The sequence below is a fragment of the Anas acuta genome, chromosome 3 (assembly GCF_963932015.1).
Source record: "Anas acuta chromosome 3, bAnaAcu1.1, whole genome shotgun sequence".
In the NCBI taxonomy this organism is placed as follows: Eukaryota; Metazoa; Chordata; class Aves; order Anseriformes; family Anatidae; genus Anas; species Anas acuta.
Window position 1 is genome coordinate 118,993,264 of NC_088981.1, and position 24,806 is coordinate 119,018,069.

Genomic DNA, 24,806 nt, shown 5'->3' on the forward strand with positions numbered 1-24,806 from the left:
CCCCCCCGCTACCGGCCCGCCCCGCCCCGCCCGGCCCGGCCCCCGCCGTCTCGGTACCGGCAGGGCTCGGCCTCGGCACCGCCATGGAGGCGCTGCGGGCGGCGGGGCGCGCCGTGCTGCGGAGTCCGCGCCTCGCCCGGCACGGCCTGGGGCTCTGCCGGCGGCGCAGTGAGTGCGGGCCACGGGTGCCGGGAGCGGGCGGGGCCCGGGCATCGGGCTGGGCTGCGGCGCCTGGGTCCGGGTCCTCCTCGGTGCCGGTGCGCGGGCGAGGAGCGGGGAGCGGGGAGCGGGGAGAGGGGAGAGGGGAGCGCTGTTCTCGGTCCGGCCGGGCCCGGGACGCGGCCGCCCGCCGGGCGGGGCGGAGGCCGGGGAGCCGGGAGCCAGGCTGTGGGGGTCGCGGGGGCTGTGGGGCTGCAGGCGGGCCGGGCCGGGCCGTTCGCGCGGCCCTGGCAGCGCTGTCCCCGTCGGGCAGGCTCCTGCCCCGCGGTGTCATTGAGATCGTGCGTGCCGGTGGGTTGGAAGGCCGCGGGTGGCTGTCCCGGACAGGGGCACCGGTGCTGCCGGGGCATAGCGTGCCCCATCTGCAGGCACCGTTTCTTGCCTGGGTGAGGTTTGGTCTTCCTGAACCGCTGCATCTGGTCCTGTGCCGGTGTGGAAATGCCCAGTGAGTGACAGGTCTGTGCGTAGCTCGCCATGGGGTGACTGCCCGCTGGTCCTGGGTAGGCTGACCCCACAGGCCCAGCAGGAGGGCAGTGCGTGGGCTTCCTCCTTCACGGCTACCCAGCCACTTTAGTGGGGCAGCAGTGCTCGCTCTGGCAGCCTCTAGCATGTTTGAGCTGTTCTCAAAGCTTGCAGTGAGACAGAGTGATTTTTACCCAGGGGAGAGAGAGGTCCCTGACACTTGTATGGTATCGAGGTGGGTTCCCTGGTAATTTTAGGAGTGCTGCAAAAATAAGGTCTCTTGATTTCCCTGTGGGCTCAGGTTATTCCAATTATGAGTGAGAGCTTTTTCAAGCATGTCAGTAATCTTCTGGGAGCTAATCCCAAGAAAGAGGTGAAAAATAACCTGAAAAGTATTATCTTAGTGTGAACAGTAGATACCTAGGCAATTCCCAGGGCAGCATTCAAATCCAGTTTTTCTAATGCGCACATAACTTCTCTGGTCCTGTTCCAGGCTCGCTGCCTGCTCCTCGTGGGATGAATCCCTGAGAACAAGATGGAGTCTATGGCTCCCTGCATCTTAGTCCTTCTTGTCTCTTCTCTTACCATACTTGTGCTGTTTAGGATTTGAGGAGGTAAATATGAACTGATTTCTGCTTCAGCTGTCTTTGAAAGCATCACAAGGAAGTACTCGGTATGAGAGAATCATTCCTTTGTGTATGGTACTAGCATGATAAATACAGCTTTTGCCTTTCACTCTTACTTTGAGAGTGAACTTTCTGTTGAAGACAATGGCTTTGTCTTATGGGTTCAGAGCTTGAAAACAGCACTTGTTTTGTGTGTCTTCTACCAGTAATAGTGTTATCAGGACTGACTGGGCTCCTTCTACTACCTGTCTGGTGAAATAGACTGGTTTCTGAAGGAAACTGGACATGCTGAGGATTGTCTAGAGGGAATCTAGGGAAGTCGAGGGAGGCGATTCTCCCCCTCTACTCCACTCTCGTGAGATCCCACCTGGAATGTTGTGCTCATCTCTGAGGCCCCTAGCATAAGAAAGACATGGACCTGTCAGAGTATTTTTAAATTATTATTTTTTATTTTATTTATTTCTGACTGCAGCAATAGGATTTCAAAACAAAGAGCACAGGAACCAGAGACGAGTGCCCCTTCCATTCTGTGACCTCCACAGAAATGCACGTGGGAGATCTCTTCCCTCAGTGTCTTGGACTTCATCCATAAAACATGTTTTTGGGAAGCTAGTTTGCACCCTTGAAATGCCAGTCTAAGTTCTTCCTTAACACAGAGCCTTTATAGGGTGATTGTTTCCCAACCAGCTCTGCTTCAACTGTGAGTGCTGGACAAACTACTCCTCTCCTGACAGCCTGCTGCTGTAGATAATAGCTACCAGAAGTTTGGCTTTGGTTACACTAGGACTATTTGGGGATTTTGATCTGATTAAGTAGGGCAGCAAATGTTGCTGTTTCTGAGGTGTGCATGAAGCCTAGATGATGAGATGAATACAGTACAGAGCACATGCTGCTTGTAGCGAGAGAGACCTGTGAATGATAGGTTTTGGCAGATAGCATTTAACACTGCAGCATCTGAGGCTCTATGTAGATATGCAGGAGCTTACTATTTTGCTGGCAGAGCTTGTACCTCCAGGAATGGGGACTAAAAGCTTCAGGGGTGAACTCTCCTTTCATTCTGTTCTTATTCCAAGAATGTCACAGAGCCAGGAGGAGAGTACCCTGGTGAGTGCAGGTAGAAGCACTGCTGCCCAGAGCACTGAAGCTGCAGTGAGGTGGGGTGGTTCTGCTGGGACTAGCCATGTGGCTGATGGTACATGGCTTCTACTGCTGAGTCATTTTTTCTTTACAGAGCTTCCTGAGAGCTGGGCTGATATGCAGGAGCCGCTGCTAGAGGGGATGTGCTTCACACTGAAGTATCTGGGCATGACACTGGTAGAGAAACCCAAAGGAGAAGACATGGCAGCTGCTGCCATCCGCCGGATCATTGCCATGGTGAGAGCCAGTCCTGGGCCCTGCTGTGCTGGGGTAGAGAAGAGCCCATTTGGAGCCCCCAGCCCTTCCCTCCCCCCCACCCACCCCCCCCCCCAAAAAAAAAAAAGCATCCATGTGCTAGGGACTGCACTGTTCCCAAGGGAGGGCGGTGTGCAAGGCTGTCTGTCCCCCATCTCTGTGCTGCGAAGGAAGCTGTCTTCCTGCAGGACAGCTGTCATTACCTGCTTCCACACTGGGAATTCAGCTGGGAGCAGGGCTATGCCCCTCTCTGCATGGAGAGGAGGGTGAGGGCTGGGGGAGGTGGGATCTGTCCTATCCCACGTGCATGGCAATAGCATGAAGGGACTCCAGGGGTGTTCTACACAAGATTGTGCCTGATCTCCATTTTTTTCCTTTCTTACCCCAAAGGCAGGATCCTGCCTTTATAGTGAGGGTCCAAGTGGGTGGCTTTCTGTACAGAGTCTGGGGGACACAACAAGGTGGGGTGAAGGCCCTCACTGGGTTTGCAGAGGTGTCTGGTGTTTCCCCACTGCCAGGCACAGGTGGGAGCTCGCAAGTTCCAGAAGGTGATTCTGACAGTGTCTCCGAGGGGCATCTCGCTGCAAGACGCAGACACAAAGGAGATTGTTGAAAACATCTCCATCTACAGGTGGGCATAGTGTGTACAAGGGCCTGGATGTTCCCTAGCAGCCAGAAGGAGACTGATGGGATCCTGAGGAGCTAGGGTGGGATGGGCCTTCTGTTAGTAATACTGTGTGCCTTAGGTCTTCTTTTGGCTCCCTGAGACCAGCTCCCTCTCCCTGCTGCACCCCACAGCACTGCTTGGGTCTAAATGCAGGCAGGGGCCTGGATTGCTTTGTGTTCTGGGTCAGTCTGTCTGGCCTTTTCTGCAGGCCCTGCTTGTCTCTTCTGCATCCTGCATTCAACAGGATGTCAGATCAGGGCTGGTGGCTGGGAAGCCACCACCACAAGGGCAGGACTGCATGTCTACCTTTTTTTGTTGACACAGGACCAGAGGACTGCCCTTTTGGCTGCAGTGGAATGAGGGTGCCTTGGCCTGCAGCTCACATGGGTTGGCTAAAGGCAGTTTCTGGGAGAGATGGTTGTTTTTATTATTATTATTATTATTAACTGCTGCCTATTGTGCTTTAGCTGGACTGGGTGTTGGTGGGTGCTGTGTGTGAGGAGAGGATGTCTGAAGGCTGGTGGCAAGATGTGAAGCAGGGTCAGGACAAATTCTTGGTGCAAAATTTGGGTCTCAGCACAGGAGCTGATGTGCTAAGGCAGATGCTGCCTGGCCTTCAGTTGTGTTTTTGGAGGTGATCACCTGTTTTTCTTTTTGTCTTAGTGTTTGAGTTTGTACCTCAACTTGAAGTGAGCATCAGAGGACCAAAGAGCACACTGGGGCAACACGAGAGAGGAATACCTGTGGATGCAGTGATCTCTTATGAGTTCTAGGTGCCAGGCAGCCTTTGATCCTTGCTGGGGTGCTGGGCTGCCTGTTATCCAGGACAGGTGGAAGTCTCAGGCTGTCAGCAATGCTTGTTTGTGTTCTGGGAGAAGAGCAGAAGACTTGTGCCGTGTTCCCCTGTTACTCTGAGCAGCTACTCTCTGTCCACAGGATCTCCTACTGCACAACAGACAAGCTGCAGAACAAAATCTTTGCTTACGTTGCGCAGAGCCAGGAGAGTGGGGCACTGGAGTGCCATGCCTTCCTCTCACCCAAGAAGAAGATTGTAAGCACTTCTCCTCTGCCCTTGGTTCTTTGAGGTAAAAGGCCCTTTCTTCTTCCCCTTCAGAGGGAGGAGACCCTTATCTCTGTGCACCTTAGCTGGAAATAGACAGGGAATGCATGTTTCCTCACATTCTGCAGAAGTGGGTGGTGAGCAATAGAAAGTTCTTCAGTCCCAGTTCCTCTGGGATCTCCTCTTGGGAATGGCTGGCTCACAAAGCATTGAACTCTGGCCTTCCACATACATGCTCCATAGGGAAAAGCAGCAAGGAAGAGTTTGAGGCTCTCAGATCACGGGCAGCAGTGTTGTCTTTGTTTGACGGCAGAGATGGAAGTAGACGTTTTCCTTCTTTCTTGTACACAGGCCCAGGCTGTGACTCTGACGGTGGCCCAGGCCTTCCAGATGGCGCTGGATCTCTGGGAAGCAGCAAATGCAGGTAGGAAGGAATTTCTCAGACACTTCCCTCGGCCTAGCCTTGGGATTGGGGTCTTTAGTGTGGGACCCTGTCTTGGGCTGTGTGGGGGAGAGATGGCTCGCTGCCTGGCTGGTGAAATGCACCAGCCAGGAAGATCATTGTCCATGCTGTTGTGCTCTCTGCCGCTGTCTTGTGTGGGGAGCCTGCCCTATCTCTGGCTGGGGACATCCTTGCTGTCCATGCTGAACTCTGCATTGCTGAGCTATAGCACATCTTAGGGCCCTGTGGGAATTGCCTTGAGTGGTGTTCCCCCACTTTTCTCTGCATCGTCCCATAAGCACAGCAGGGTTATCTGTCCCTTGTCCACAGTCCTGTCTTTGCATTCCTTGCTAGACCCTCTTCAGGTTCCAGGCACTAACTGCTGCTTTTGCCCTGTCCCAGGCTCTAGGCAGGAACAGCCCCTTCACCTTCCATGTGTCTTGGAGCACAGTGAACCCGGCAGAGCAAGTGAGCCAGCCCCCCCGGGGAGCCCTCCCTTCAGACACCAATTCAGGGTACAGTATGTGCAAGTCTGGCCTGTGCCCAGGCCTGTCTTGCATTAGGGCAAGAAAAAGAGTAACCCTTACACAACTCGTTCCTCTTGGGCTTTCAGGACCCTGTTGTTATTTTCACAGCCTCCCTTGCACATGGGGGCCTGACATGACAAGGGGCACTCTGTACTCTGTCTGGCTCACAAGGCAGGAACCTCGGCTGGTCTTTGCTCCAGGAACTCCCCTATCAGGTCCAGCATTGCAGCAACCCTCAGCCCTGCTCTGCTGGCCCTGTCAAACAGGGAGCTGTAACCTGCTCTGTACTCTTGGTGCTATAGCTTGGGGTGACACAACCTCTCTCAAGGAGATGAGTAGCCTTTGTCTGGTCATTATCTTGCCAGTCTGGGATAAGGCTCAGCCCTGCTCATCTGCACAGCACCCACTACATGTCCAGAGCCAGCCAAAGCATTCCCAGTGTTGTAAGTCTCTCTCATTGTGGCCTTGTCCAGGAGTCTCTGGATGCTTGCTCCTTTACCTCATGCTTCCAGCATTGGCACAGCCTGGTAGTGGTTGGGGTCATCCTTGCTTGCGACTTGCTCCTGGCCCTCCGGCTGGGAGATGTGCTAACCCTGCTCTTGTCTCTGGGTAAAGGCGAGCTGTGTGATGCAGCTGTCTCAGTTTGGTGGTTCATTCCCAACTCACAGCCTGTGTTTGGTGCCCTGCTGGCTGGGGGAACATGAGAAGAACCTTGGTCTGTCTCTCCCCTTTGTGTGGCTGTGTGTATGAGCCCCAAAGATTGCAGCAGCCCAGCACTGCAGGCACCATTTCCCCCCCTACTGCTTATAGACACATCTTATCCATGTCATGCCTGGTGGGTGACTGTGTCTTATGAAGAAGGTAATGGGGAAAGTCCTGCTGCTCTGGAACAGGCTGTGGGCAGCCCAGCCTGGCTCCTGGTAGAGACCTACCTGTTTGTTTCTTTGTTTGCAAGGAGGAGGAAGAGGAGGAGGAAGATGAAAACCTTGATGAAACTTTATCTGGGTAGGTGGTGAGCTGCCGCTACTGCACAGGGAGCACAATGATGAACCCTGTCTTATTTCCTTCTCTGTGTCCCATGCAAGGGGAGCTGCTGAAGCCATGAGCACTGTGGGAGCTTGGAGGAGATCTGCATGGGAGCAAGGGGGAGTTATCTGCTGCTTTCTCTGCCTCTATCAGCTGAGATGTTGAATGTACAGGGGGCTGAGCTGTGAAGGGACAGATCTGGCAGTACAGCTCCTGCAGTGGGAGTTAGATGCATACCCTCAGGATGTACCCAGACATGTCTTCTGTTCTGTTTCTGCCACTCTGCTAAGGCCATCCTATTCAGATATACTTCTCAGGTGGGACTCAGAATTGTCTCTCTCCTTCCACTGATTTCCCTGGGGCTTGGACCAAGATGGAGGCCTGGTTATGTGGACTCTGGACTAGGGCCTGTGACTGAGCTTGAGAATAGCTGATGGTACATAAACAGAGGATTAACCCAGCGGTCTTTTGCAGAGCTGCTTGTGGTGGTGGGTTTGATCAGCCTTTCCTGTTACAGCTGTTCTCACGCAGCTATCAAACCAGTGCCTGATGGGTCTGGCAGTACTGTCAGGCTGGAACTGTGCTGAGCAGGTGTCATCTTGGAAACAGCACGTGCACAGGCTGAACCTCTTTATGTGTTCCTGTAATATTGCCACCTGTTGTCTGAGGGGGATTCTTGATAGGAAGGAGATACAGCTGTGCAGTCTCAGGATGGGCTAGCCTGCAGAAAGGGTTTTGTAGCAAGGAGCCTAGGGCCTTCTGCAGTCCGAGTACCTGGTAACTGCTGTTCCATGCCATGCCTATTCTGCTGAAGGTCATGAGCATGGGTCTCTCAGCAGGTGCTTGGCGGTGATGGGTGTTCTGTTCTCTTCCAAAGCTGCATGGAGGAGCTGGGGAGGGGAGTCCACAGCCCAGCAGGTAAGCTCCTTCCCTCTGTGTTGCTTTGCCACATCCCCCAGCACGTCCTCTGCAGAGGGAGGGGGATAACAATTCACCTGGGTAAGTCTGCTTCCCCTCCCTGGCTGGGTTCCCAACTGCAAACCTCATGGACCAGGTCTCCCTCCTTCTTGCTTTTCAGAGTTGACACCTCTTGTGCCCAGACCGAACTTGCCTACTGTGCAGCTACCGCTGAGCTGGCCCTGTTTGGGGCAACCCCCAGGCTGCTGGAAGGGGCTGGGAGGGGTTGGAGTCCCACCCACAGCTGGCCTTGGGACTGATGGCCCCAAGGCTACCCTGGGCTAAGCCAAGTCTCTGCAGCAATGGACCAGCCACTCAGGATTCACCCTGTGCCTACACCCAGGCAAGCCAGTGCCTGCCCCTGCTCCCTGCACTGTCCCCAGGCGCAGGGGCTACTGACACAACTGCCATGTGGTGCGCAGACTGCAACACCCGCTCCTTGTGCTGTCCACCTGCATGAACCACCTTGAACTGCAGTTGCTCCTTGTTCCCCTTTAAGGCTGTTGGACCAGTGTTCCCCACTCTGCCCACTCCCCGCCTGCCCTGGGCCTGTAGAATGTAGCCAATGCACCCAGAGCTGTGTATCCAACTGCTCCTCACAGTAACAACTGGGGACCAGTTGAGGCTGAGCAGCCTGCTATGTCTGTGGAGGGGGGGGTTCTTACTCAGCAAATTGAACTTGTATATGAACCTCAGGGAGCTATAGCTCTTGGCCAGAAGAGCTCTTCCCTGCAGTTCAGCCCTACACCATCCCGTGAGTGAAACTGGCTGGCTTTTAAAGGAAAGCTCTGCATTTGTAGGGAAATAAACTGAGGTGTGGAGTTTTTTGTTTTTTGTTTTTTTAAACTGTTGTCATTTGGGTTTGAGTGCTGGATGGAGGCTTTGTGCAAGCACGTGAAGTACCATGTTCCCTATGCTACCTACAGCGAAGCTTCCTGTCTGGTGGCAAGGGCCTGTGCTATCTGTCAGGGAGCCTGCAGCTGCACTGGGTTTCATATTTTCTTAGCTGCTTGCCCTGAGGGAACTATCTCCCCTGTGCCAAGGGCTTCAAGGGCCTGGGGTGGCCTTAACCTTGCTATCTGGGAAGAATCTGGTCCAGGCTGCGCTGGATTGGAGAATCTTGGGCACCAGTGAATGTCATCTGCACAACGGGAGTTCACAGCTGATCCTGCCTGAGGCCAAGGAGGATACAAGCTCCACGTGTGCTAGCAGGTCTCAACCTCTCCCACCTCTGTGCTTGCTCTGTTTCGGGGTGCTCTTGCCCTGCTGCACGCTTGTCTATGGTCTGGAGAAATGGGCAAGTTACACACTCTTGTTTCCTTCCCCAGATAGAGCAGGGGAGGCTGCAGCCAGCAGGATGCCTGGTTTCTCTGGCAAGCACCAGGTTTGCAGCTGCTTCCCAGCTGAGGACTTTGCTGCTGGGCTACTGTCACATCACAGTGCATGTCCCCTTCTAAGGCTGGTGACACTGGCAGACTGAGCAGGGACTTACTGCCTGCAGCCTGAGGTGGCAGAGCTGTTTTCCCAGCATGTGCTTTAAGCAGGTGCTGTGGGGAAGGTTTATAGTGGTGCACTGGGGAGGATTGAGTCCATGCACACTTTTTTTCCCCACTTCTAGTCTTGCATGTTTGAGTCCTAGTCTCATGCCTTTCTTCCCACAGCTGAGGCTATGGGGCAATTTGTAGCCATTATTGGGGTCATTAGGGTGAGTGGGTTGTTGTCAGGCCCTTATCTTTCTGCACCGAGGGATGGCTGACCTTATGTTATTGTGGATTTAACAGCCCTTGAAGTGGCTTCCTGCCCTGTACTGAACCTTTGCTTGGCATCTACACAATCCTGTAGTGGAGTGCCGCAGCTAATGCTAGAACATGCTGATTGTTTCAGTGACCCTCTGCTCACCCTGTGAATAACTTTTCTTTACCATCTTCTGCCACCTGGGGGGGTAGCGGGCTCTACCCTGCTGTCAGGTAATTTTTTTTTTTTTCTGGGGGGGGAGTGGGAAGAGGATCCCCCCACCTCCTTGACTCTGCTGCAGTCATGCTGCTTTGTTTCTTTCTCTGCACCTCATCTGTTTAAAGAACTCAAGTTAGTAGGTGTGTGTCCATTCTGAGCCTCCAGAATTGCATAAACATTTTCCAGTGCATCAGAGATTTAAAAAAACATTTGTGTTTTCCTAATGTACTTTTTTTTTTTTTTAATGTACTTCTCTAACGAAAAGGTAGTTGGCAAAGCAGTATGGCTTGTCCAGCACAGCAGCACTTGGCCCTCACGACTATGGTGCTTTTGCTCTTCAGGTATCCCTCTCCTCACCTGCCTGGGGAACAGCACAGTCCTCTCCTGCCAGTAGCCTGCTGGGATCTGGCATCATCTTCCTTTTCCTGGCCCTGCTTCCAGGATGCCTGCATTCTGCAGCCCATTTTGTGAAGAGGAAGTAGCTGTGGTGCCATCCTCAGTCAGAAAATGCGTAACTGTCCTGCACCTACCTGCAACTTGTCCAGAAGCATGACAAGAGCCAGCCTGCAACACTGGCACTCCCTCAAAGGCCAGAGAGAAGTGCAAGATGAGGACCTGCTGCAGAACATATGATAACCCCTCTATGCAGCTGGCAAGAACAGGTCTCCTAAAGGCCACATGCATAAGTGCAAGTAATGGTACATGTATGCACATACACACATGCACAGACCTGAAATGCTGCAGGGACAATGCTGCAACGTTTGAGCCAGGATGCTTTTATTGAAAAGACCCTGCCACAGGAAGTTGCTTACCCTGTCCCTTCCCAGTCTAGTCCTGCAGCAGGAGCTGAGCAGCACCTGGAAGGAAGAGTCCTGAAAGTGCTTTGTTGGAAGGTTTATTCCTGGAAGACTCTGGATCCTGTGATGCTTGAGTCCAGGGCTGCAGAGCCAGCACCCCAGCTCAGTGACCAGCCACAGAACAGAGCATGGAGGGAAGTGCAGCAGCCAGGGCACCAGCTACCCATGTAGCAGAGTGGCTCATCATGTCACTCTGTTTCCCCTGCTTCTGGCAAGAGGGCATAGCTGGGCCAGGCCTCACCCTCGGACACAAAGTAATATAGATACCCAGTAACAGACTTCTGCTTGCAGGCACCAGGAAACAAATAATCCAGATACTGTTAACCAGCCCTAAGATGGTTAACAACTCATACCATCTTCAGTTGAATGAGAGATCTAACAGCTGTGGGTATTCATGGCCAAACCCTCCCAACAGGTCTGTGTGGCATCAGCCAGTCTGGTGCAGGCCATGGGGCTAGCTCCAGAAGAGGGAGTATCAGCAGTGACCGCACACTTGCAGGACAGAAGCCAGGAGCGGGACATGACACTGTTGAAGCTAAGGTTGTCCCCAGAGTGGTGATGAGCTCTGCAGCACACAGCCTGCCAAAACAGCTGTGACCAGGCTAAGGCTCTCCACATTATCCATGGAGTGCACACGGCATTGCTCACAGTGAGCCCTACTAGGGAAATGGCAAAGCCACAGCTGTGCACTGGCCCTGCCTGCTCCCATAGGTTTGTGAGACTCACTGCACCCCACAGGATTACTCCAACTGGCACTGCCCTGGCTGCACATTCTGCAGCCCAATCGGACACTGTGGCAGCACTAGCTCCTCATGCTCTCAATTGAGTTTTCATGCACTGCAACAGGGAGAGGCATGGGAAGCCCCTGCACTGCAGTGATGGGGTGCAGTGAAGCCTGTCCTCCATCAGGGATCCCCTCGTCAGCTGTACTAGGTGTGCCCAGCCCCACAGACAGACCCTCCCGCCACCTCTCCATGACTTCCCAAACCCTGCTGCCACCTCTCTATGACTTCCCTGGCAGCACTGGGGCCACCTGCGCTGCCCCATCCCCTGTCTTGGGGCCAAAAGGGGATTAGCTCCTGCAGCCCCCCACCCCACCCCCAGGCTGACACAGTGGCTGAGAGCAAGGTCTGCCCCAGGATATCTCCTGAGCAGGAGTCTGGTGCCACCTGGCTGCACCCAGGCCATTGGCCAAGCCAAAGTACAGGGGTGCTGCCTCTCCTCAGGGCTGTGAGCAGGAGGGGACACCAGCCCCTCTACTCTCCCAGGCTTGCCCCCCCTGGGGTAAGGGTGTGCCCCCCCACTCCATTGCTCAGCTCCGCACTCCACAGTGGCAGGGAAGTGGGGCCTGGCATGCGGGACGGGCAGGGCCGTGTGCTGCATGCACAGCTGGGAGCCAGCTCCATGCATGTCCCTGGACAGGTGCCCTCGGGAAAGCGTAAGTTCGGATACGCAGATCTTCGCATGCAGAGTTCCAGGCTGGGTGCCTGGTGCTGCCTCTTCTTCCAAGGCCTGTATCGGCTCTGGCAGGATGCCCAGGACCCCCGACGCAGAGCTGGTGCTGCACTTATACCTCGATTATATTGACAGAAGGAGACTTCTATGGGAGAAAAAAATGCTTTGCTAAGAACCTGAGATGCAGACCCCATGGCAGAGCCCCCACCCTCCCATGGCAGGCACACCTCTTCTGCAAAAGGGGTGCCAGCTGCAGCTGAGATGTCTGATGTGGGCTGAGGTGTGGGTGTGCTGCAGCAGAGACCTGCTTTCAGTGTCTCCCTAAGGAGACCAATGGAACTAACCCTTAAGCCCCACCTATTTGCATTAATCTCTCCTGACAGAAGGTTCAGGTAGCTCAGCTGCATTAGCTGCTGCCTCACTCCAAGTAAGTCTCATCAGCCACACCACACTTGCCTCCCCAGGAAGCCTTTCTGATCACTGCTGTGCCCTAGTACCCCTAGGAGAACCAGGGACCCAGCCTCACACTCCTCAGCCTCCAGGGCTTGCAGATGTTTGGTGACTTCTGTCTGGTTCCTAGTCATGTGTATTAGATTTACCTGGTCTCACCTTTGGCCAGCAGCAGGTCCCATTTTGAGCTGACTAAAACTGGCTCTTACCTAACATGAGGCAGCCTCTGGGCACTTCTCACAAGAAGCCACCCCCACTACCAAAACCTTGCCATGTAAATTTCAGTACATCCAATCCAATATGGTGTAGAGGTTCTTAGCAGGCCACTGTTGAACCACCACCCCATGCTACAACTGTGGCCCTTGGAGAGAAGGTAGATACAGGGCTCAGAGGAGAAAAGGTACGTGAGGGTGTGGGAGGACACCTGCCATGGGCAGAGAATCCACAAAGCATGGCATGATGAATGGAGGAACAGATATGGCCAGCTTATGTCGAGCTGTCTCACTGTTATGCCCTGCAACAGCTCTGGAGAGTGACAAAGGAACTAAAGGCTACCTGTAGTGAGGTGGATTTTTTTCAAAAACTGTTGCAAGCATGAACAGTCCTTTACACTGAAAGGACCGTGCTCACTGAATAGCACAGCAGATATGTGCATTCAGAGAAACCACTGGGAAGGGATGGAGTCATACTTGTATGTGATTTGTAGGGCAGCCCTTACCCACCGAATTAAGGGGAAGAAGGTGAATGTCCCCATCACTATACTTTGTAACAGGGACATCAAGAACTGCATTGTTGTGCAGACCTGTGACTAGTGGTGTTCCCCAGGGGTCGGTGCTGGGTCCAGTCCTGTTCAACATCTTCATCGACAACCTTGATGAGGGAATAATGTTAACCCTCAGCAAGTATGCCGATGACACAAAGCTGGAAGGAGTGGCTGACACACCAGAAGGCTGTGCTGCCATTCAGCGAGACCTGGACAAGCTGGAGACCTGGGCAGGAAGAAACCAAATGAGGTTTAACAAGAGCAAGTGTAGAGTCCTGCACCTGGGAAGAAACAACAACATGTACTGGTACAGGCTGGGGGACAACCTGCTGGAGAGGAGCTCTGTGCGAAAGACCTGGGGGTCCTGGTGGATGACAGGTTGGCCATGAGCCAGCACTGTGCCCTGGTGGCCAAGAAGGCCAATGGGATCCTGACGTGCATAAAAAGGAGTGTGGCCAGCAGGTCAAGGGAAGTGATCCTCCCCCTCTATTCTGCCCTGGTCAGGCCTCACCTGGAGTACTGTGTCCAGTTCTGGGCTCCCCAGTACAAAAAAGACAGGGATCTCCTGGAAAGAGTCCAGCAGAGGGCCACAAAGATGAGACGGGGCCTGGAGCATCTTCCCTGTGAGGAGAGGCTGAGACCTGGGGCTGTTCAGCCTTAAGAAGAGAAGACCGAGAGGGGATCTCATCAATGTGTATAAATACCTGAGGGGTGGGAGGCAGAGGGATTTGGCCAACCTCTTTTCAGTGGTTTGTGGGGACAGGACAAGGGGTAATGGCCACAAAATGAAGCCCAGGCAGTTCCACACCAACATGCGAAGGAACTTCTTCACGGTGAGGGTGATGGAGCTCTGGGACAGGCTGCCCAGGGAGGTTGTGGAGTCTCCTTCTCTGAAGATATTCAAGGTCCGTCTGGACACCTACCTGGGCAACCCGCTCTAGGGAACCTGCTTTGGCAGGGGGGTTGGACCCGATGATCTCTTGAGGTCCCTTCTAACCCCTACAATTCTGTGATTGTCTGCTACTTTACGGCAGCTTGACCATGAAGCCAGGAGTGGAAGCAAATGCAGAGCATAATGATGTCACTGCTTTTTCTTTCCTGTGCATTGTTCCCAGCTTTGTAATTAAGAATTGTGAGGATAAACATGCAGTGTTATCACTTGCAAGCATCCCAAGAATCTAGTGAATTCAAAAAGACACCATGAGGTGCTTCAGCCCTGTATAGGTGATGAAATTAGCAAACAACAAGAATGGGCTTGTGCACCCACTTTTGAATTAGGGTGAGTCTGGAGCAGGAGAATCCAAGAGGAAGGGTATTTTTGGCAAGGAGTTTTACCAGGAAGCTGGTAAACCTGAAAGAGGAGAGAAAACTGGGCCCTTGAAATCCAAACAGGAAGTTTCTGCCCTGGCATCACCTGGAAACCAATGATATATAAAAGCAGACGAGCCGGTAGGCACCATGTTGAATGGAGTTCGCACTATGGACAGAGGATGCAAATGAGACCCATAGGAAAAACCTAATGCAAGGTCCCATTAGAACACAACTATCAGGGTTATAAATCAGTCTTTGTTGAGTAACAAAGAAGTGTCAGGTGCTAAGGGAACGGCCACATGAAAGTACTGGTCCATCCCCATCCACAGCCTGGCACAGTACCTCCATCAGGGTGAGGAAGGAGCTCTGGAGTCTTTCTTATGAATGACCTGTGTGGTGATGGCCTGGAGCAGGCCCTGGAGAAGGCTGAAAGCTAGCAGAGAGAGACTAATGTCGGAATCTTAAGAAAGCTGATCAACTCAGCTGCCTTTTGCTTGAATAGGCAGGACCTGGACCTCTCTATGGGATGCAGAAGAGGTGTAGCTTCAGAGAGGCATGGTGATGGGCCAAGGCATTGGCTGTTACAGCAAGAGGACAGATAACATTCTGCCATATGGGAGCCATCCCAACGGATATATCCTGCCATCTCTACTGGTGTTTCTCCTGCAGTCACCCATGGGGCATATAGACTGTCCCAGAGAGGCCAGGGCTCAATGCAGTCCTCAGTTTTTAGGGTGAGAGCATAAGCTGGGGTTTTTCTATTCCTGGAGAGAGTGAGAACCTGTCCAGGCACTAAGGCACAGCAGATGTCAAATGCCAGCCCTCCCCACTCACCTTGCTCCGCAGCAGCCCTCCAGTTGGTCTCTCTGGCGTGCTATGCTCTGAGGATGGCTTTGTCTTCTCCTTGTTGTTGTTGGAATCATTGTCCTTGATGATGTCATACTGTCTGCAGAAGAGGGCGATCACCGCTGCAGAAAGAGGAGGGAAGAAAGACTCCCTCATTGGCTGCCCTCTGCCTCCCCTCCCCATGACATTACAGCTAGAGAGCAGTCAGGACCAAGGCACCCAGGGTGCTGGTCACCCACAACCTCCACCTGTTCCAGCTTGGACTGCTATTCCAGAAAACTCAGCAAGTGTGGCCAGGCCAATCTCCTTGGGCAGACAAGGCAAATATGCAGCTGAAGCTATCAGGGCATACATGAGGTATGTGAGGTGTTCAGTGCTCAACCATAAGCATGGCTCAGTGCTCTGTGGCCAAAAGCAGATGTTGAGGCACTCTGAGAGGGATAGCCCCTTAGGTCAGTGAGCAGCTGAGTGTGCTGAGTGCCTCCAGCAAGGCACTGATGTTACTGGCCTGATGCTTGCAGTCCTCACAAAAGCCAACCCTTGTTTTTTTCTTGCCCTGCAAACTGTGGATCACTCTGTCAGGATTCTACAGCACCTTGTGCACTGCATGTCTCACATCTTATGACCATCAGCACAGGACTTTGGAGCAATGCTTTAAACTGCAATCATTAAATGTGTTGGACCCATTCAAACTACAGGGTGTTATCACAGCCACCTGGATCTGATTTCTCACTGTTGGTGCTCTGATACAACAATCTGCATGAGGTGTGCAGTTAGCAGCAGCCATCTTGCATTTTCTTCCAGTGCACTAGAAGAGTGTTCAAGGCCAGGATGAGGAGAGATTTCTGCAAGATGCCACTTGAAAATCCTCACTTACTGGGAAGAAGGTAAGGGACAAATGATTTCCCATTCACAACAGCCCCATGTAGTGTGTCAGGAGCCTCCTGTTTCATCTGAGGCTTCCTTGCTCCCAGGGCAGCCTGCTCTTTCCTGGGGCACTGGCTTTAATTGGTTGCTGTACAGAAATAGCTCACAAGTGTTACAGTTTTAGTAGACTGAGGCACAGCTACTACCAGCCAATGGAGCAATATTATCACAATATCAAACAAGATAGATAAGACCCAAGTTACACAATAGTTAATGTCAACTGTGATGCTCCTACACCATTACGTATTGCTTGGGTCCCACATCGTCTCCTGCTCTTGAAGGACAGCAGGCAGGCTAGCCTGCACACATGCTTCAGGCCATCACTGGTCAGCAGTGGCTGTTGTTCCTTCTTTCACCTCACTGGCTCAAGCTCCTACAGAGGCTCAATGGACTTGTTAGGAAGGAGGATGCCCGAAACATTGCCATTATTCCTCTGCACTCTCCAATCCCCATCCTCTCTGTACACCCTAGACTATGCCTCTGTTACAGCCTGCCAGAACATTGCTTGCAGCACTCACCTGCCCACATGAGAAGCACAGCCACGATGATGATAATTTCGCCTGTCTGCAGTTGCCTGTCTTTGTCCAGCCCTTCCATGGTGATGTCACCTGTGGAGAAGAGCACCCAGGCAGCAGGGAGCAGTCACCCTCCTACCAGACCCTATCTCAGGACCATCAACAGTTAAGGATCTGAGAAGGAGCAACAAAGAGAGGCCCACATCCCCCTCGCAAACAGGCATGGGATGATATTTTGACTGGGGAGAAGACATGCAACCTATGGTTTTCCTGTGTCAGACAAACCATTCTTGCTGCCAAATACGGTCAGGGAGTCTAAAAGCTTGTGTGGGTTCAAATAGGGACTACACAATGCATGTGAGAGAAGCCCACTAAGGTTACTCTCTATGTAGGGACCAGGGCTGCTTAGGAAGGCCCTGAGCTGAAAAAAAGTCCTGAGGAAAGCATCTCATCTGCTTGCCCTGTTATCCACTCATGGCTAGTGCTGGAGAGAGTCCAGGCCTGATGGACCCACCCTGTGCGTCATCTCTCTTGGATTAATGGCCAACATTTAGGCAATCCCAAGGCAAAAGTCACAACATGGGTATGAAGAGGAAAGGAGACTATGGGGTTCTCATATTTGTCCTTTGGTAGCTTGCAGGCTGGTAGATCTGAGAGACAATTCAATATTTACTTCCTATGGGCAGCAGTTTGGATGTACTAGCTTGCTCAGCTGAACAGGTTGCCAAGATCTAGGACAGGAGGGCTATAAAGCACTGTTTGGGCTTTCACCATGGTCATGGTAAACACAACAGCAGCCCGTATGACCCTGTGCATCCCAGGCAGCTGGCTACCGAGGTCAGAACTTCGCTCACTGGTTGCTGAATCCCTGCCTGTGTGCTGTGGAGTCCTCCAAGTCTGCCTCCACCAGTGGCACTTGGGCAAACTGGAAGGAGCTGCCTCACCTTGGTTGGAGCTGTTGGAGGGGAGGCGGTCGGTCTCCTTCAGGGTCCGGAAGTGGACACGCTTACTGGCCTGACTTTCCCCATACAGGCCAATACTCTGCACTTGGATGATGTAATCAGCATCTTCTGCCAAGTCCCACAGCACGCAGGCCCGGTTGGTGGTGTTCACCTCCCGGATGAAGCGCTGCATCTGTCCATCTTGCCGCTGCCAGAGTGAAGAGCTGTCATCCCCAGGAGGCTGTTCCCAGCTGCACCACACACAGGCCCCCATCTGCAAGGCTGTGCTGGGCACAGTGCTCTTGCTCCTTCCTTCCAGTCATACACCCCTGGGATGGGCCAGACTGGCTAGCACCTTGCTACACAGCATCCCTGCATGGCCAAAGAGCCAAGTGCCTCCCTGGAGAACTCACCACTACCTGGGGCTGTGGAGGTGGAGCAAGGCAAGCAAGGAAGGGTTATCTTGTGGCTGGAGCACTGTCCTCATCCAAAGAAATCGCAGAGAAGCCACTGGAGGGATAGCCACTCCACAATACAGCCCACAGTCTGCTGTGCCCCTCCCCACCACCCTCAGCATAGATGGCTTAGACAGGGAACCCCAGCAAAGGTTGCTCAACAGTGGAGGTGTCCTCAGGCATGTGCCAAAGGAGCTCCAAGCTGCAGCAAAAGGGCTGACAGGAGCATGTTGGTAAATCAGTGAGAATAGCCCCCAGACTACTGGGAACAAAGCCTGGATACCTGCTGTAAGATGGCGTAGCCGATGACCACATCTCCTTCTGGAACATCCCAGGAGACTGTGGCAGAGTTTGCCTTCAGCTGCGTCACAGTCACGTTGACAGGGGACGGTGGCCTGTCTGGGTGAGCCAGGGAGGGACCGAGGCAAAGCACATGAAAGAGGCAAAAGAAGATCTCTCAGAAAAGGCACCTACCCCCGCACACCATCATGGGGGTCTTATTCAACAGCTGCCAATTGCAGCATGCTGACCAGGGCTACAGGGAGCAGTTCCTCCCTTGAATCTTTCCCCAGGACAGGAGGGTCATGTCAGGTCAACAAGACTGAGTCCCGCAACACACACACTGCACAGTGCTCCCTGGGCTAGCGGGCAGCTGCCCACTGTGCAGCAGGTGCAGCACAGAGCCACTCCTGTGCAGCTACCCCTGTATGGCACCTACTGGCTTTGTTAGTCGTTGCTCACTGTCCAGTCGCCTCTCTACCTGGCTGTTGGTGAGAAATGTGCTCACTGCTCACCCCACCCTCTGCACTGCACTATAGTGGGAAAAGAGGACAAGCTCATGAGGCATTTGATTGGCTCTTCTATAAAGGGCTTTCTTGCGATGGCAGACACAGCCCATTGCTTGTATTACATGTTCCATGTAAATGAAATTAGCAGTGCTGACCACATGCTTGTGCTGCCAGACTCAGCACAGGACATGAAGGGACTCTGGTAGGCTCCTTCCACCTTGCAGACATCATGACGGGAAATGCATGAAGGCCTGTCCTGAGCAAAAAATTATTACAGACTAGGTTAGGAGATTCTTATTGCAATTTAACCAGATCCCGCAGCTCAAAATTAAATGGAAGGAAAAGCCTCTGTAGGCTGTCGCAGAGCACTGCAGACATCCTGCCATCAGAGGGAACAATGGCATTCACATCAGCTTTTCATGAGGGCAGCTGCTTGCAGATCTGAGGTACCTTCAGGGCTGAGTAGGACACTGCTGCTCAATTTTTCATCTGTTAGAAAGCTTACTGCATTCAGCTTCAGCAGCAGCAAAAAGCAGGGCTGCCTGACACAACATGCTGCTGCTCAGCCCAGACAGAGTAGTTTCTTGGCAGTTAAGTCTCATGTTTTTGTAGGGTTCAGAGTTCAAACAAATCTTACATTAATGCAATTCTTGAACCAAGACTGTGATAGTGAAATGAGGTTTCTCCAAGCTCTGGGGCTGCTCTGTGGATGTGCACATCGCCAATGCCTGGCACACCACCCAGAACTGCGTAGGAAGCAGCACAGACACAGTATTTATATATCAACTGTGACAGAAAAATGGGACAGCTTGGAATAAACACACTATGGAACTCAATCTGGCCATCTCATCTGCCTGGTATTACCCCCTGCTCTAAGCTGGGGAGGAGAGCCCAGCATAGAGGGCAGAGCTAACTTTCCCAGCAATGCAATGCCATCAGCTGTAAAGCCGATAACAACACTTAACTATTGCTGTTCTTCAGAAAGGTGGTCTGATTGACCCATGGCCTGCACCATTGCTAATTTGAGATTTCATAGCACTAAGAAGAACATGGCAGAATTCTTCAAAGGTCGGCAGACTTGCACACATAGACAAGTTCTGTCTAGAAATTAAATACATGAGTGTGTAAGGAAGACAGTGAAGTTGCTGTTCCTGTGTCTTCTCTCACAGCAAACACAACAGTGTCCTTCTACAAGCTGCTTGTGTAGTACAGGTTCAATGCTGTGACTTACACAGGTAAACAAAGAGCCCCAGGGGGGATTTGGAAACAGGAGAAAAAGACCACCATAACAACACCAACAAAAAAACGTAGGAGTGACTAGGAAAGGTCATTTTTTACAGGTCAACCACTGAAATGCATTCATTCACATTTGAATATATCTTGCTCCTGGGCAGATCTAACCAGGAAAATTGCAATTACCATGCTGAAACATGCAGGATTATGGTCTGTCAAGGACAACTAAGACAGCCAGGACAGTCACACACAGATCCCAGAGAGACACTGGGAGCAAGTGCCTCCCTAGCAGAAGCCTGCTGCATTATACCAGGAGGTATAATCACAGGAGACAATGCAAATGAGGACATCATAGTATTCCGTGTCATCTCATCAGAACAGAAGGCTGACAAACAGGAAAGGCTTTAAAGACTCCCTTGAATATCCTTTATCCCATGAAAGTGTGTCTCCTTAGAGTTTTGTCAGTGGGGATCCTGTTCATCACTCCACCCCGTGAGAGGGAGTCACTGAGCCATGTCTTTGTCTGCACACTCTGGTCTCCCAGAAGCCAAAAGCAAAACAGGCTGAATAGAGCTGCAGTCCTGAGACATACATAGCCCACTGACTGAGGAATGTGTATCCTGTGCACACAAGGGCTGAGCTCACCACAGATGGGCTCTGTTTTCTGGTCCAGCCATGACCACTGTGCAAGTGTTGTACAACTAACAGCTAAGTTGCAGATAGCACCCTGTGAGCCAGCAAGGCTCATGAGGGGGAGTGGAGGGACAGGTGCCGATCTCTTCTTTCTAGTGACCACTGATAGAACAGCATGAAGCTGTGTCAAGGGAGGTACAGATCAGGAAAAGGTTCTTCAATGACAGGGTGGTTGGGCACTGTAACAGATCCCCCAGGGAAGTGGCCATGGAGCCAAACCTGTTGAAGTTCAAGAAGCATTTGAAAGCTCTCAGACATATGGTTTAATTATTACTCAGACTTGTGTAGATCCAGGAGTTGGACTCAATGATCCTTCTGGGTACCTTCCAGCTCAGGACATTCTATGAAGTTCTACCTAGACAGAGCTTAAACAGGCCCTTTGTTGGGACTCTTACTGGTAGCAGCAGAGTGTCCCAGGGGGGATACCACCCTTATGTCAAACTACAAAGGGAGTACACCCGAAGCCAGAACATCCTGCTGTAATTCCCAGAACCAGTCCCCATACGGCCAAAAGGGAGAGAGGGGATAGCAAGAGGACATACAGGCATGGAAGAGCCACAGTGCACATGGCTAGTCAGTGCTTCAGACCTCATGCATTGCAAACACAGTGAGTGCAGGCTCCAGGCAAGTGGACCTGAGAACCTGTGTGACAATGAGATCTGAAGGCATCCAGGCTGCAGTTCTTCATTGGAAAAATCCACGTCACTTAGTCATTTCACAGTTCAGCAAACTGCAGAGAAGACATTATAAGCATGTGGGATTTGTACATCTAGCAGAAAGAAAGAGGACAAGAAGTTTCAGAAGCTGAAACTACAGAAAGTCACCCTGGAAATAGAGGACAATGATTAACCCCAAGGAGATACAAAATAACTCAATGACAGTCATTAGGACAAGACCTCCAAAGGACAGCCTGCACAAGAAGTTTGCATGCGATCCCCACATGAAGCCTATGTTCTCCTGTCTGCTCTACAGCTGAGGTTAGAGCTGTCTCATACCAGAGCTGCTGCCATAAACATCTGCGAGTACAAGGGCTCTAAAAATATATATATTCTGATATCAACTATTAAAAACATTTCTGTAAAGCCATGATCCTCCAGCTCTCTGCTGGGTTCTTTAGGAACAAGCATGCCACAGTTAAGCCCTGAACAATACATTAATTGCTAATGATTCTGCATCATTTATAAGTTATTCAGCTTCACTTTTGATTAAAGTCATATTCAGAATCGGGCACCACCACAGAAAGAATAATCACTACCTTATGGCCTGGTGCACTCTTTTCTACTGACAGTACAGCAGTGCATTCCTTTCAGGCCTACTGAAGAGGTGGGAAGAATTGCTCCTGTGCACTGGAGTTGGCAGCACTGAAGACTGAGGTTGGGAAGCAGTGAGGGATGACCTGTAGACAGCTGGGCACTCGACTAGCTCTGCCACACAGCTTGCCTCTGTAGGTCAGAGAAAGGGTTGGACAGATGCCCTGCAAGAGTGGCATTGACAGATGTGGCTCTGCACAGGGATGGGGCACAGGCCCACTGGCATTTTCCCATCTTGCTCTGACTCCAGAGAGGAGGAACTCACATGCACCTGGGCCACTGCCCTTGGGACTGCTGCTCAAGGGCACACAGATGTTTGTCCAACTTATCTGTGCAGCAGGGAAGTAAGCATCAGACTGCACAACTAAAAATAAGTGCTCCCTTCTAAACAACCCTGACTGCATTTCTACCTGAATCCAGCAGGCCACGTAGTTCATATTGTGCAAGGAGATTGCCAAGGGACACAAAGCCAAGCACATAATAAAGCAGTCCAGTTCCGCCATGGCAGGTTATCAGAACACATCTGATACTGACAATTTACTGCATCACTAATGTGACAAGAGGTGAATAGATACCAGAAGGCTGCCACTGACACAGGTTATTCAGATGAGTCAAGGGAAGAAAGGACAGAGGTACCTAGGGTACAGACATACCTCGGCCTCTGAGCAAACACCAGCCTAGAGAAAGCAAGTCAGCAAGGCATGAAGGCATGCTGCAATGTGAAACACCGGGATGTCTGTCAATCAGAGGCCAGCTTGTGGACCATTGTACAGTACTGGAGCATCTCTGCCCTTGCGCGTTCATTCTCTCAGGACCCAGAGCTCATTGGTGAGCAGCACAGATGGGAAACATGGACGCTCTCCTCTACTGGGGAACAAGGAGGGGCTGCGTTCCCCGACAGCCCAGCCCAGAAGTGGCAGGCTTCACAAGCCAAAGCCACAGCCGGCAACTCAAGCGCCTGGGGTACGGCAGAGCCTAGTGTCACGTTAAGGGAGGGCAGCACCGCCACACAATCTCATCCCGGTCCCACGGGGATGCAACACGACTGAAGGCACGGATGGCTTAGAGACCACGACACCCCGGGGCAGGGCGCAGCCCCTGCGGGGCTGTCCCGGGGAGCAAGGGCTGCCCGGGCCAGGCCCCTCGGGCCGCGGCCAAGGCCATGCGGGGCCGCCCCGCCACGCGCGCCCCGTGCCGGGCTGGACAGGGAACGCCAGTCCCGAGGGGGGGAGGCCGGCAGGAGGGGGCTGGCGCACGGCGTCCCGGGCCGGGGCCGGGAGAGCGGCAGGGCGGACACACGGCACGGCGCCCGGCACTGGCGAGCGCCAGCCCCCGCCCGCCGCCCGGGCACCGCGGCAGCGAGCGGTGTTCTGCGCGGCCCGGCCCGACCCGTCCCCCGCCGCCCGTCCGTGCGCCCCGGCGGCACTTACTGGCTCGCACCAAGCAGAGGTCGCAGCTAAAGAGCACGAGGACGGGGTTCAGGTACGCCGAGAAATGGGCCATGGCGGCGGGGCCGACGCAGGAGCGCCCGGGACTGCGGCCCTGGCCCGGGCACCAGCCCTGGCACCGGCCCGGCTCCCTGCGCCGGGGGACCGAGCGGGGCCGAGCCCCGGCCGCAGCGCGGGGGGGGCGGGACGGCCGCCCGGTCCTCCCCCGGTCCGGCTCCGCCCAGCGCCCCCGCCCCCGCGCGGCACCGCAGCGACCGCCGGCGCCGCCCCGAGCCGTACCCCGAAACCGCCGGCGCCGCCCCCGAAACGGCCGCGCGCCCCGCCGCAGTGTCCCCATACCCGCCAGTGCTGCCTCCACCATAACCACCGGCGGCGCCGCCTGCGTCGTTCCCCAGCAGCCACCAGTGCCGGCCCCTCCTGCCATACCCCTAGTAATCACTACTTCCAGCCCTCCCTGTGCTGTCCCCCCAGTAATACCCAGTGCCAACCCTCCCCAGTACGACGCCCACCGGTAACTGGCACTGGTGCACCCTCTCCATAGCATCTTCACCCTGCCCTCCTGGCACTGCTGGCAGTGCCCCAGAGACCAGGCACCTCTTCCGTGAGCACATGCATGTCTGTGTGGCCTGGGCTGTCTTGCATGTGTGTTGCATTGCACTGGTGCTCTCACACATGTGCACATACTAAATTCATATGTGTTACCAGTCTGCACCACCCTCTAACGTGCCCATAATGCATGGGCACTCTGGTACACACATGCCTTTCTTGCAGGGGTGCTCTCTGGCTGCCCCTATTACACACCACTGTTTTCAAGTGTTGTCACATGGACCCATTGCTAGCATCCCCTTTTCCAGGCTGCCTCCCAGCCCAGGCCTATCTCCTGGTATACGTGCTGCCCTCTTGCCATGTGCTGTGGCCCACGGTGCTGTGTCCTCCTCTTCCCTGTGACTCCCATTGCTTCCATTCCCCAGCGGCACAGCCCTGTGTACCACAATGGTACAGCCTCTCCTATGGCTACTGAGCACTGGCTGTAGCTGGTCTGGAGGCTTCATCCATGAGCATACGGATGCTGTGAGGGGCCTGCATCCAAGGTGTGTGTGTGTGTGGAGATCAGTGTAGGGAGGCTCCACATATAGGCATGCATACTGGGTAGTGAGGCCATGGCTATGCCCAGCTGCAGAGCCAGTACACTTGTGAATACCATCACGAAGAATGACCGAAGGACAAAGCCTGGGAGGAAGACTACGAGCCTTCAGTACAAGCGACCCCCAGAAGGACCACCGGAGACTGATACGCATGTGTCCATGGGATGGTTCGGGTCCTGGGAAACTAATTATAATAACCCTGCCTTTTCCAAAAGTGGTGATGAATATGTATTAGCCTAGGAGCATAAAAACCAGCCACCTGATGTAACTTGTGTGTGTCTTCGTGGAGCGGAGACTCCCGGCGCACCCAGCGCTGTTTGCTTACCTCTATTTGTTTA

General features: G+C 53.2%; 2 protein-coding genes across 23 annotated transcripts; one reads left to right on the plus strand and one right to left on the minus strand.

Annotated features, from left to right (window-relative positions):
* Positions 1 to 29: 29 nt before the first annotated feature.
* LOC137855078 (low density lipoprotein receptor adapter protein 1-like) lies at positions 30 to 14,054 on the plus strand. Of its 20 annotated transcripts, none has more exons than XM_068679220.1 (10): positions 30 to 168; positions 1,175 to 1,295; positions 2,539 to 2,681; positions 3,218 to 3,330; positions 4,303 to 4,417; positions 4,778 to 4,850; positions 5,271 to 5,383; positions 6,351 to 6,400; positions 7,299 to 7,339; positions 7,500 to 8,203. In XM_068679220.1, the coding sequence occupies exons 3-10, from the start codon at positions 2,562 to 2,564 to the stop codon at positions 7,661 to 7,663; spliced, it is 789 nt and encodes a 262-aa protein (XP_068535321.1). In that variant the 5' UTR covers positions 30 to 168; positions 1,175 to 1,295; positions 2,539 to 2,561; the 3' UTR covers positions 7,664 to 8,203. The 20 variants fall into 20 exon arrangements, 11 of the variants coding, with proteins under 11 accessions (XP_068535321.1, XP_068535332.1, XP_068535325.1 ...); XM_068679221.1 differs by lacking the exon at positions 30 to 168 and adding an exon at positions 240 to 257; XR_011095504.1 differs by lacking the exon at positions 1,175 to 1,295 and having other exon boundaries at positions 36 to 168; positions 5,271 to 5,336; positions 7,500 to 7,597.
* On the minus strand, positions 10,092 to 23,554 carry FNDC4 (fibronectin type III domain containing 4). Of its 3 annotated transcripts, XR_011095498.1 has the most exons (7): positions 18,795 to 23,277; positions 18,135 to 18,250; positions 17,400 to 17,604; positions 16,459 to 16,548; positions 15,002 to 15,113; positions 12,896 to 13,082; positions 10,092 to 11,788 (listed from the first exon to the last, which is right to left on the minus strand). XR_011095498.1 is itself a non-coding variant. In XM_068679217.1 (6 exons), the coding sequence occupies exons 1-6, from the start codon at positions 23,376 to 23,378 to the stop codon at positions 11,756 to 11,758; spliced, it is 651 nt and encodes a 216-aa protein (XP_068535318.1). In that variant the 5' UTR covers positions 23,379 to 23,547; the 3' UTR covers positions 10,092 to 11,755. The 3 variants fall into 3 exon arrangements, 2 of the variants coding, with proteins under 2 accessions (XP_068535318.1, XP_068535319.1); XM_068679217.1 differs by lacking the exons at positions 12,896 to 13,082; positions 18,795 to 23,277 and adding an exon at positions 23,306 to 23,547 and having other exon boundaries at positions 15,002 to 15,135; XM_068679218.1 differs by lacking the exons at positions 10,092 to 11,788; positions 18,795 to 23,277 and adding an exon at positions 23,306 to 23,554 and having other exon boundaries at positions 12,944 to 13,082; positions 15,002 to 15,135.
* Between the last annotated feature and the right edge of the window lie 1,252 nt (positions 23,555 to 24,806).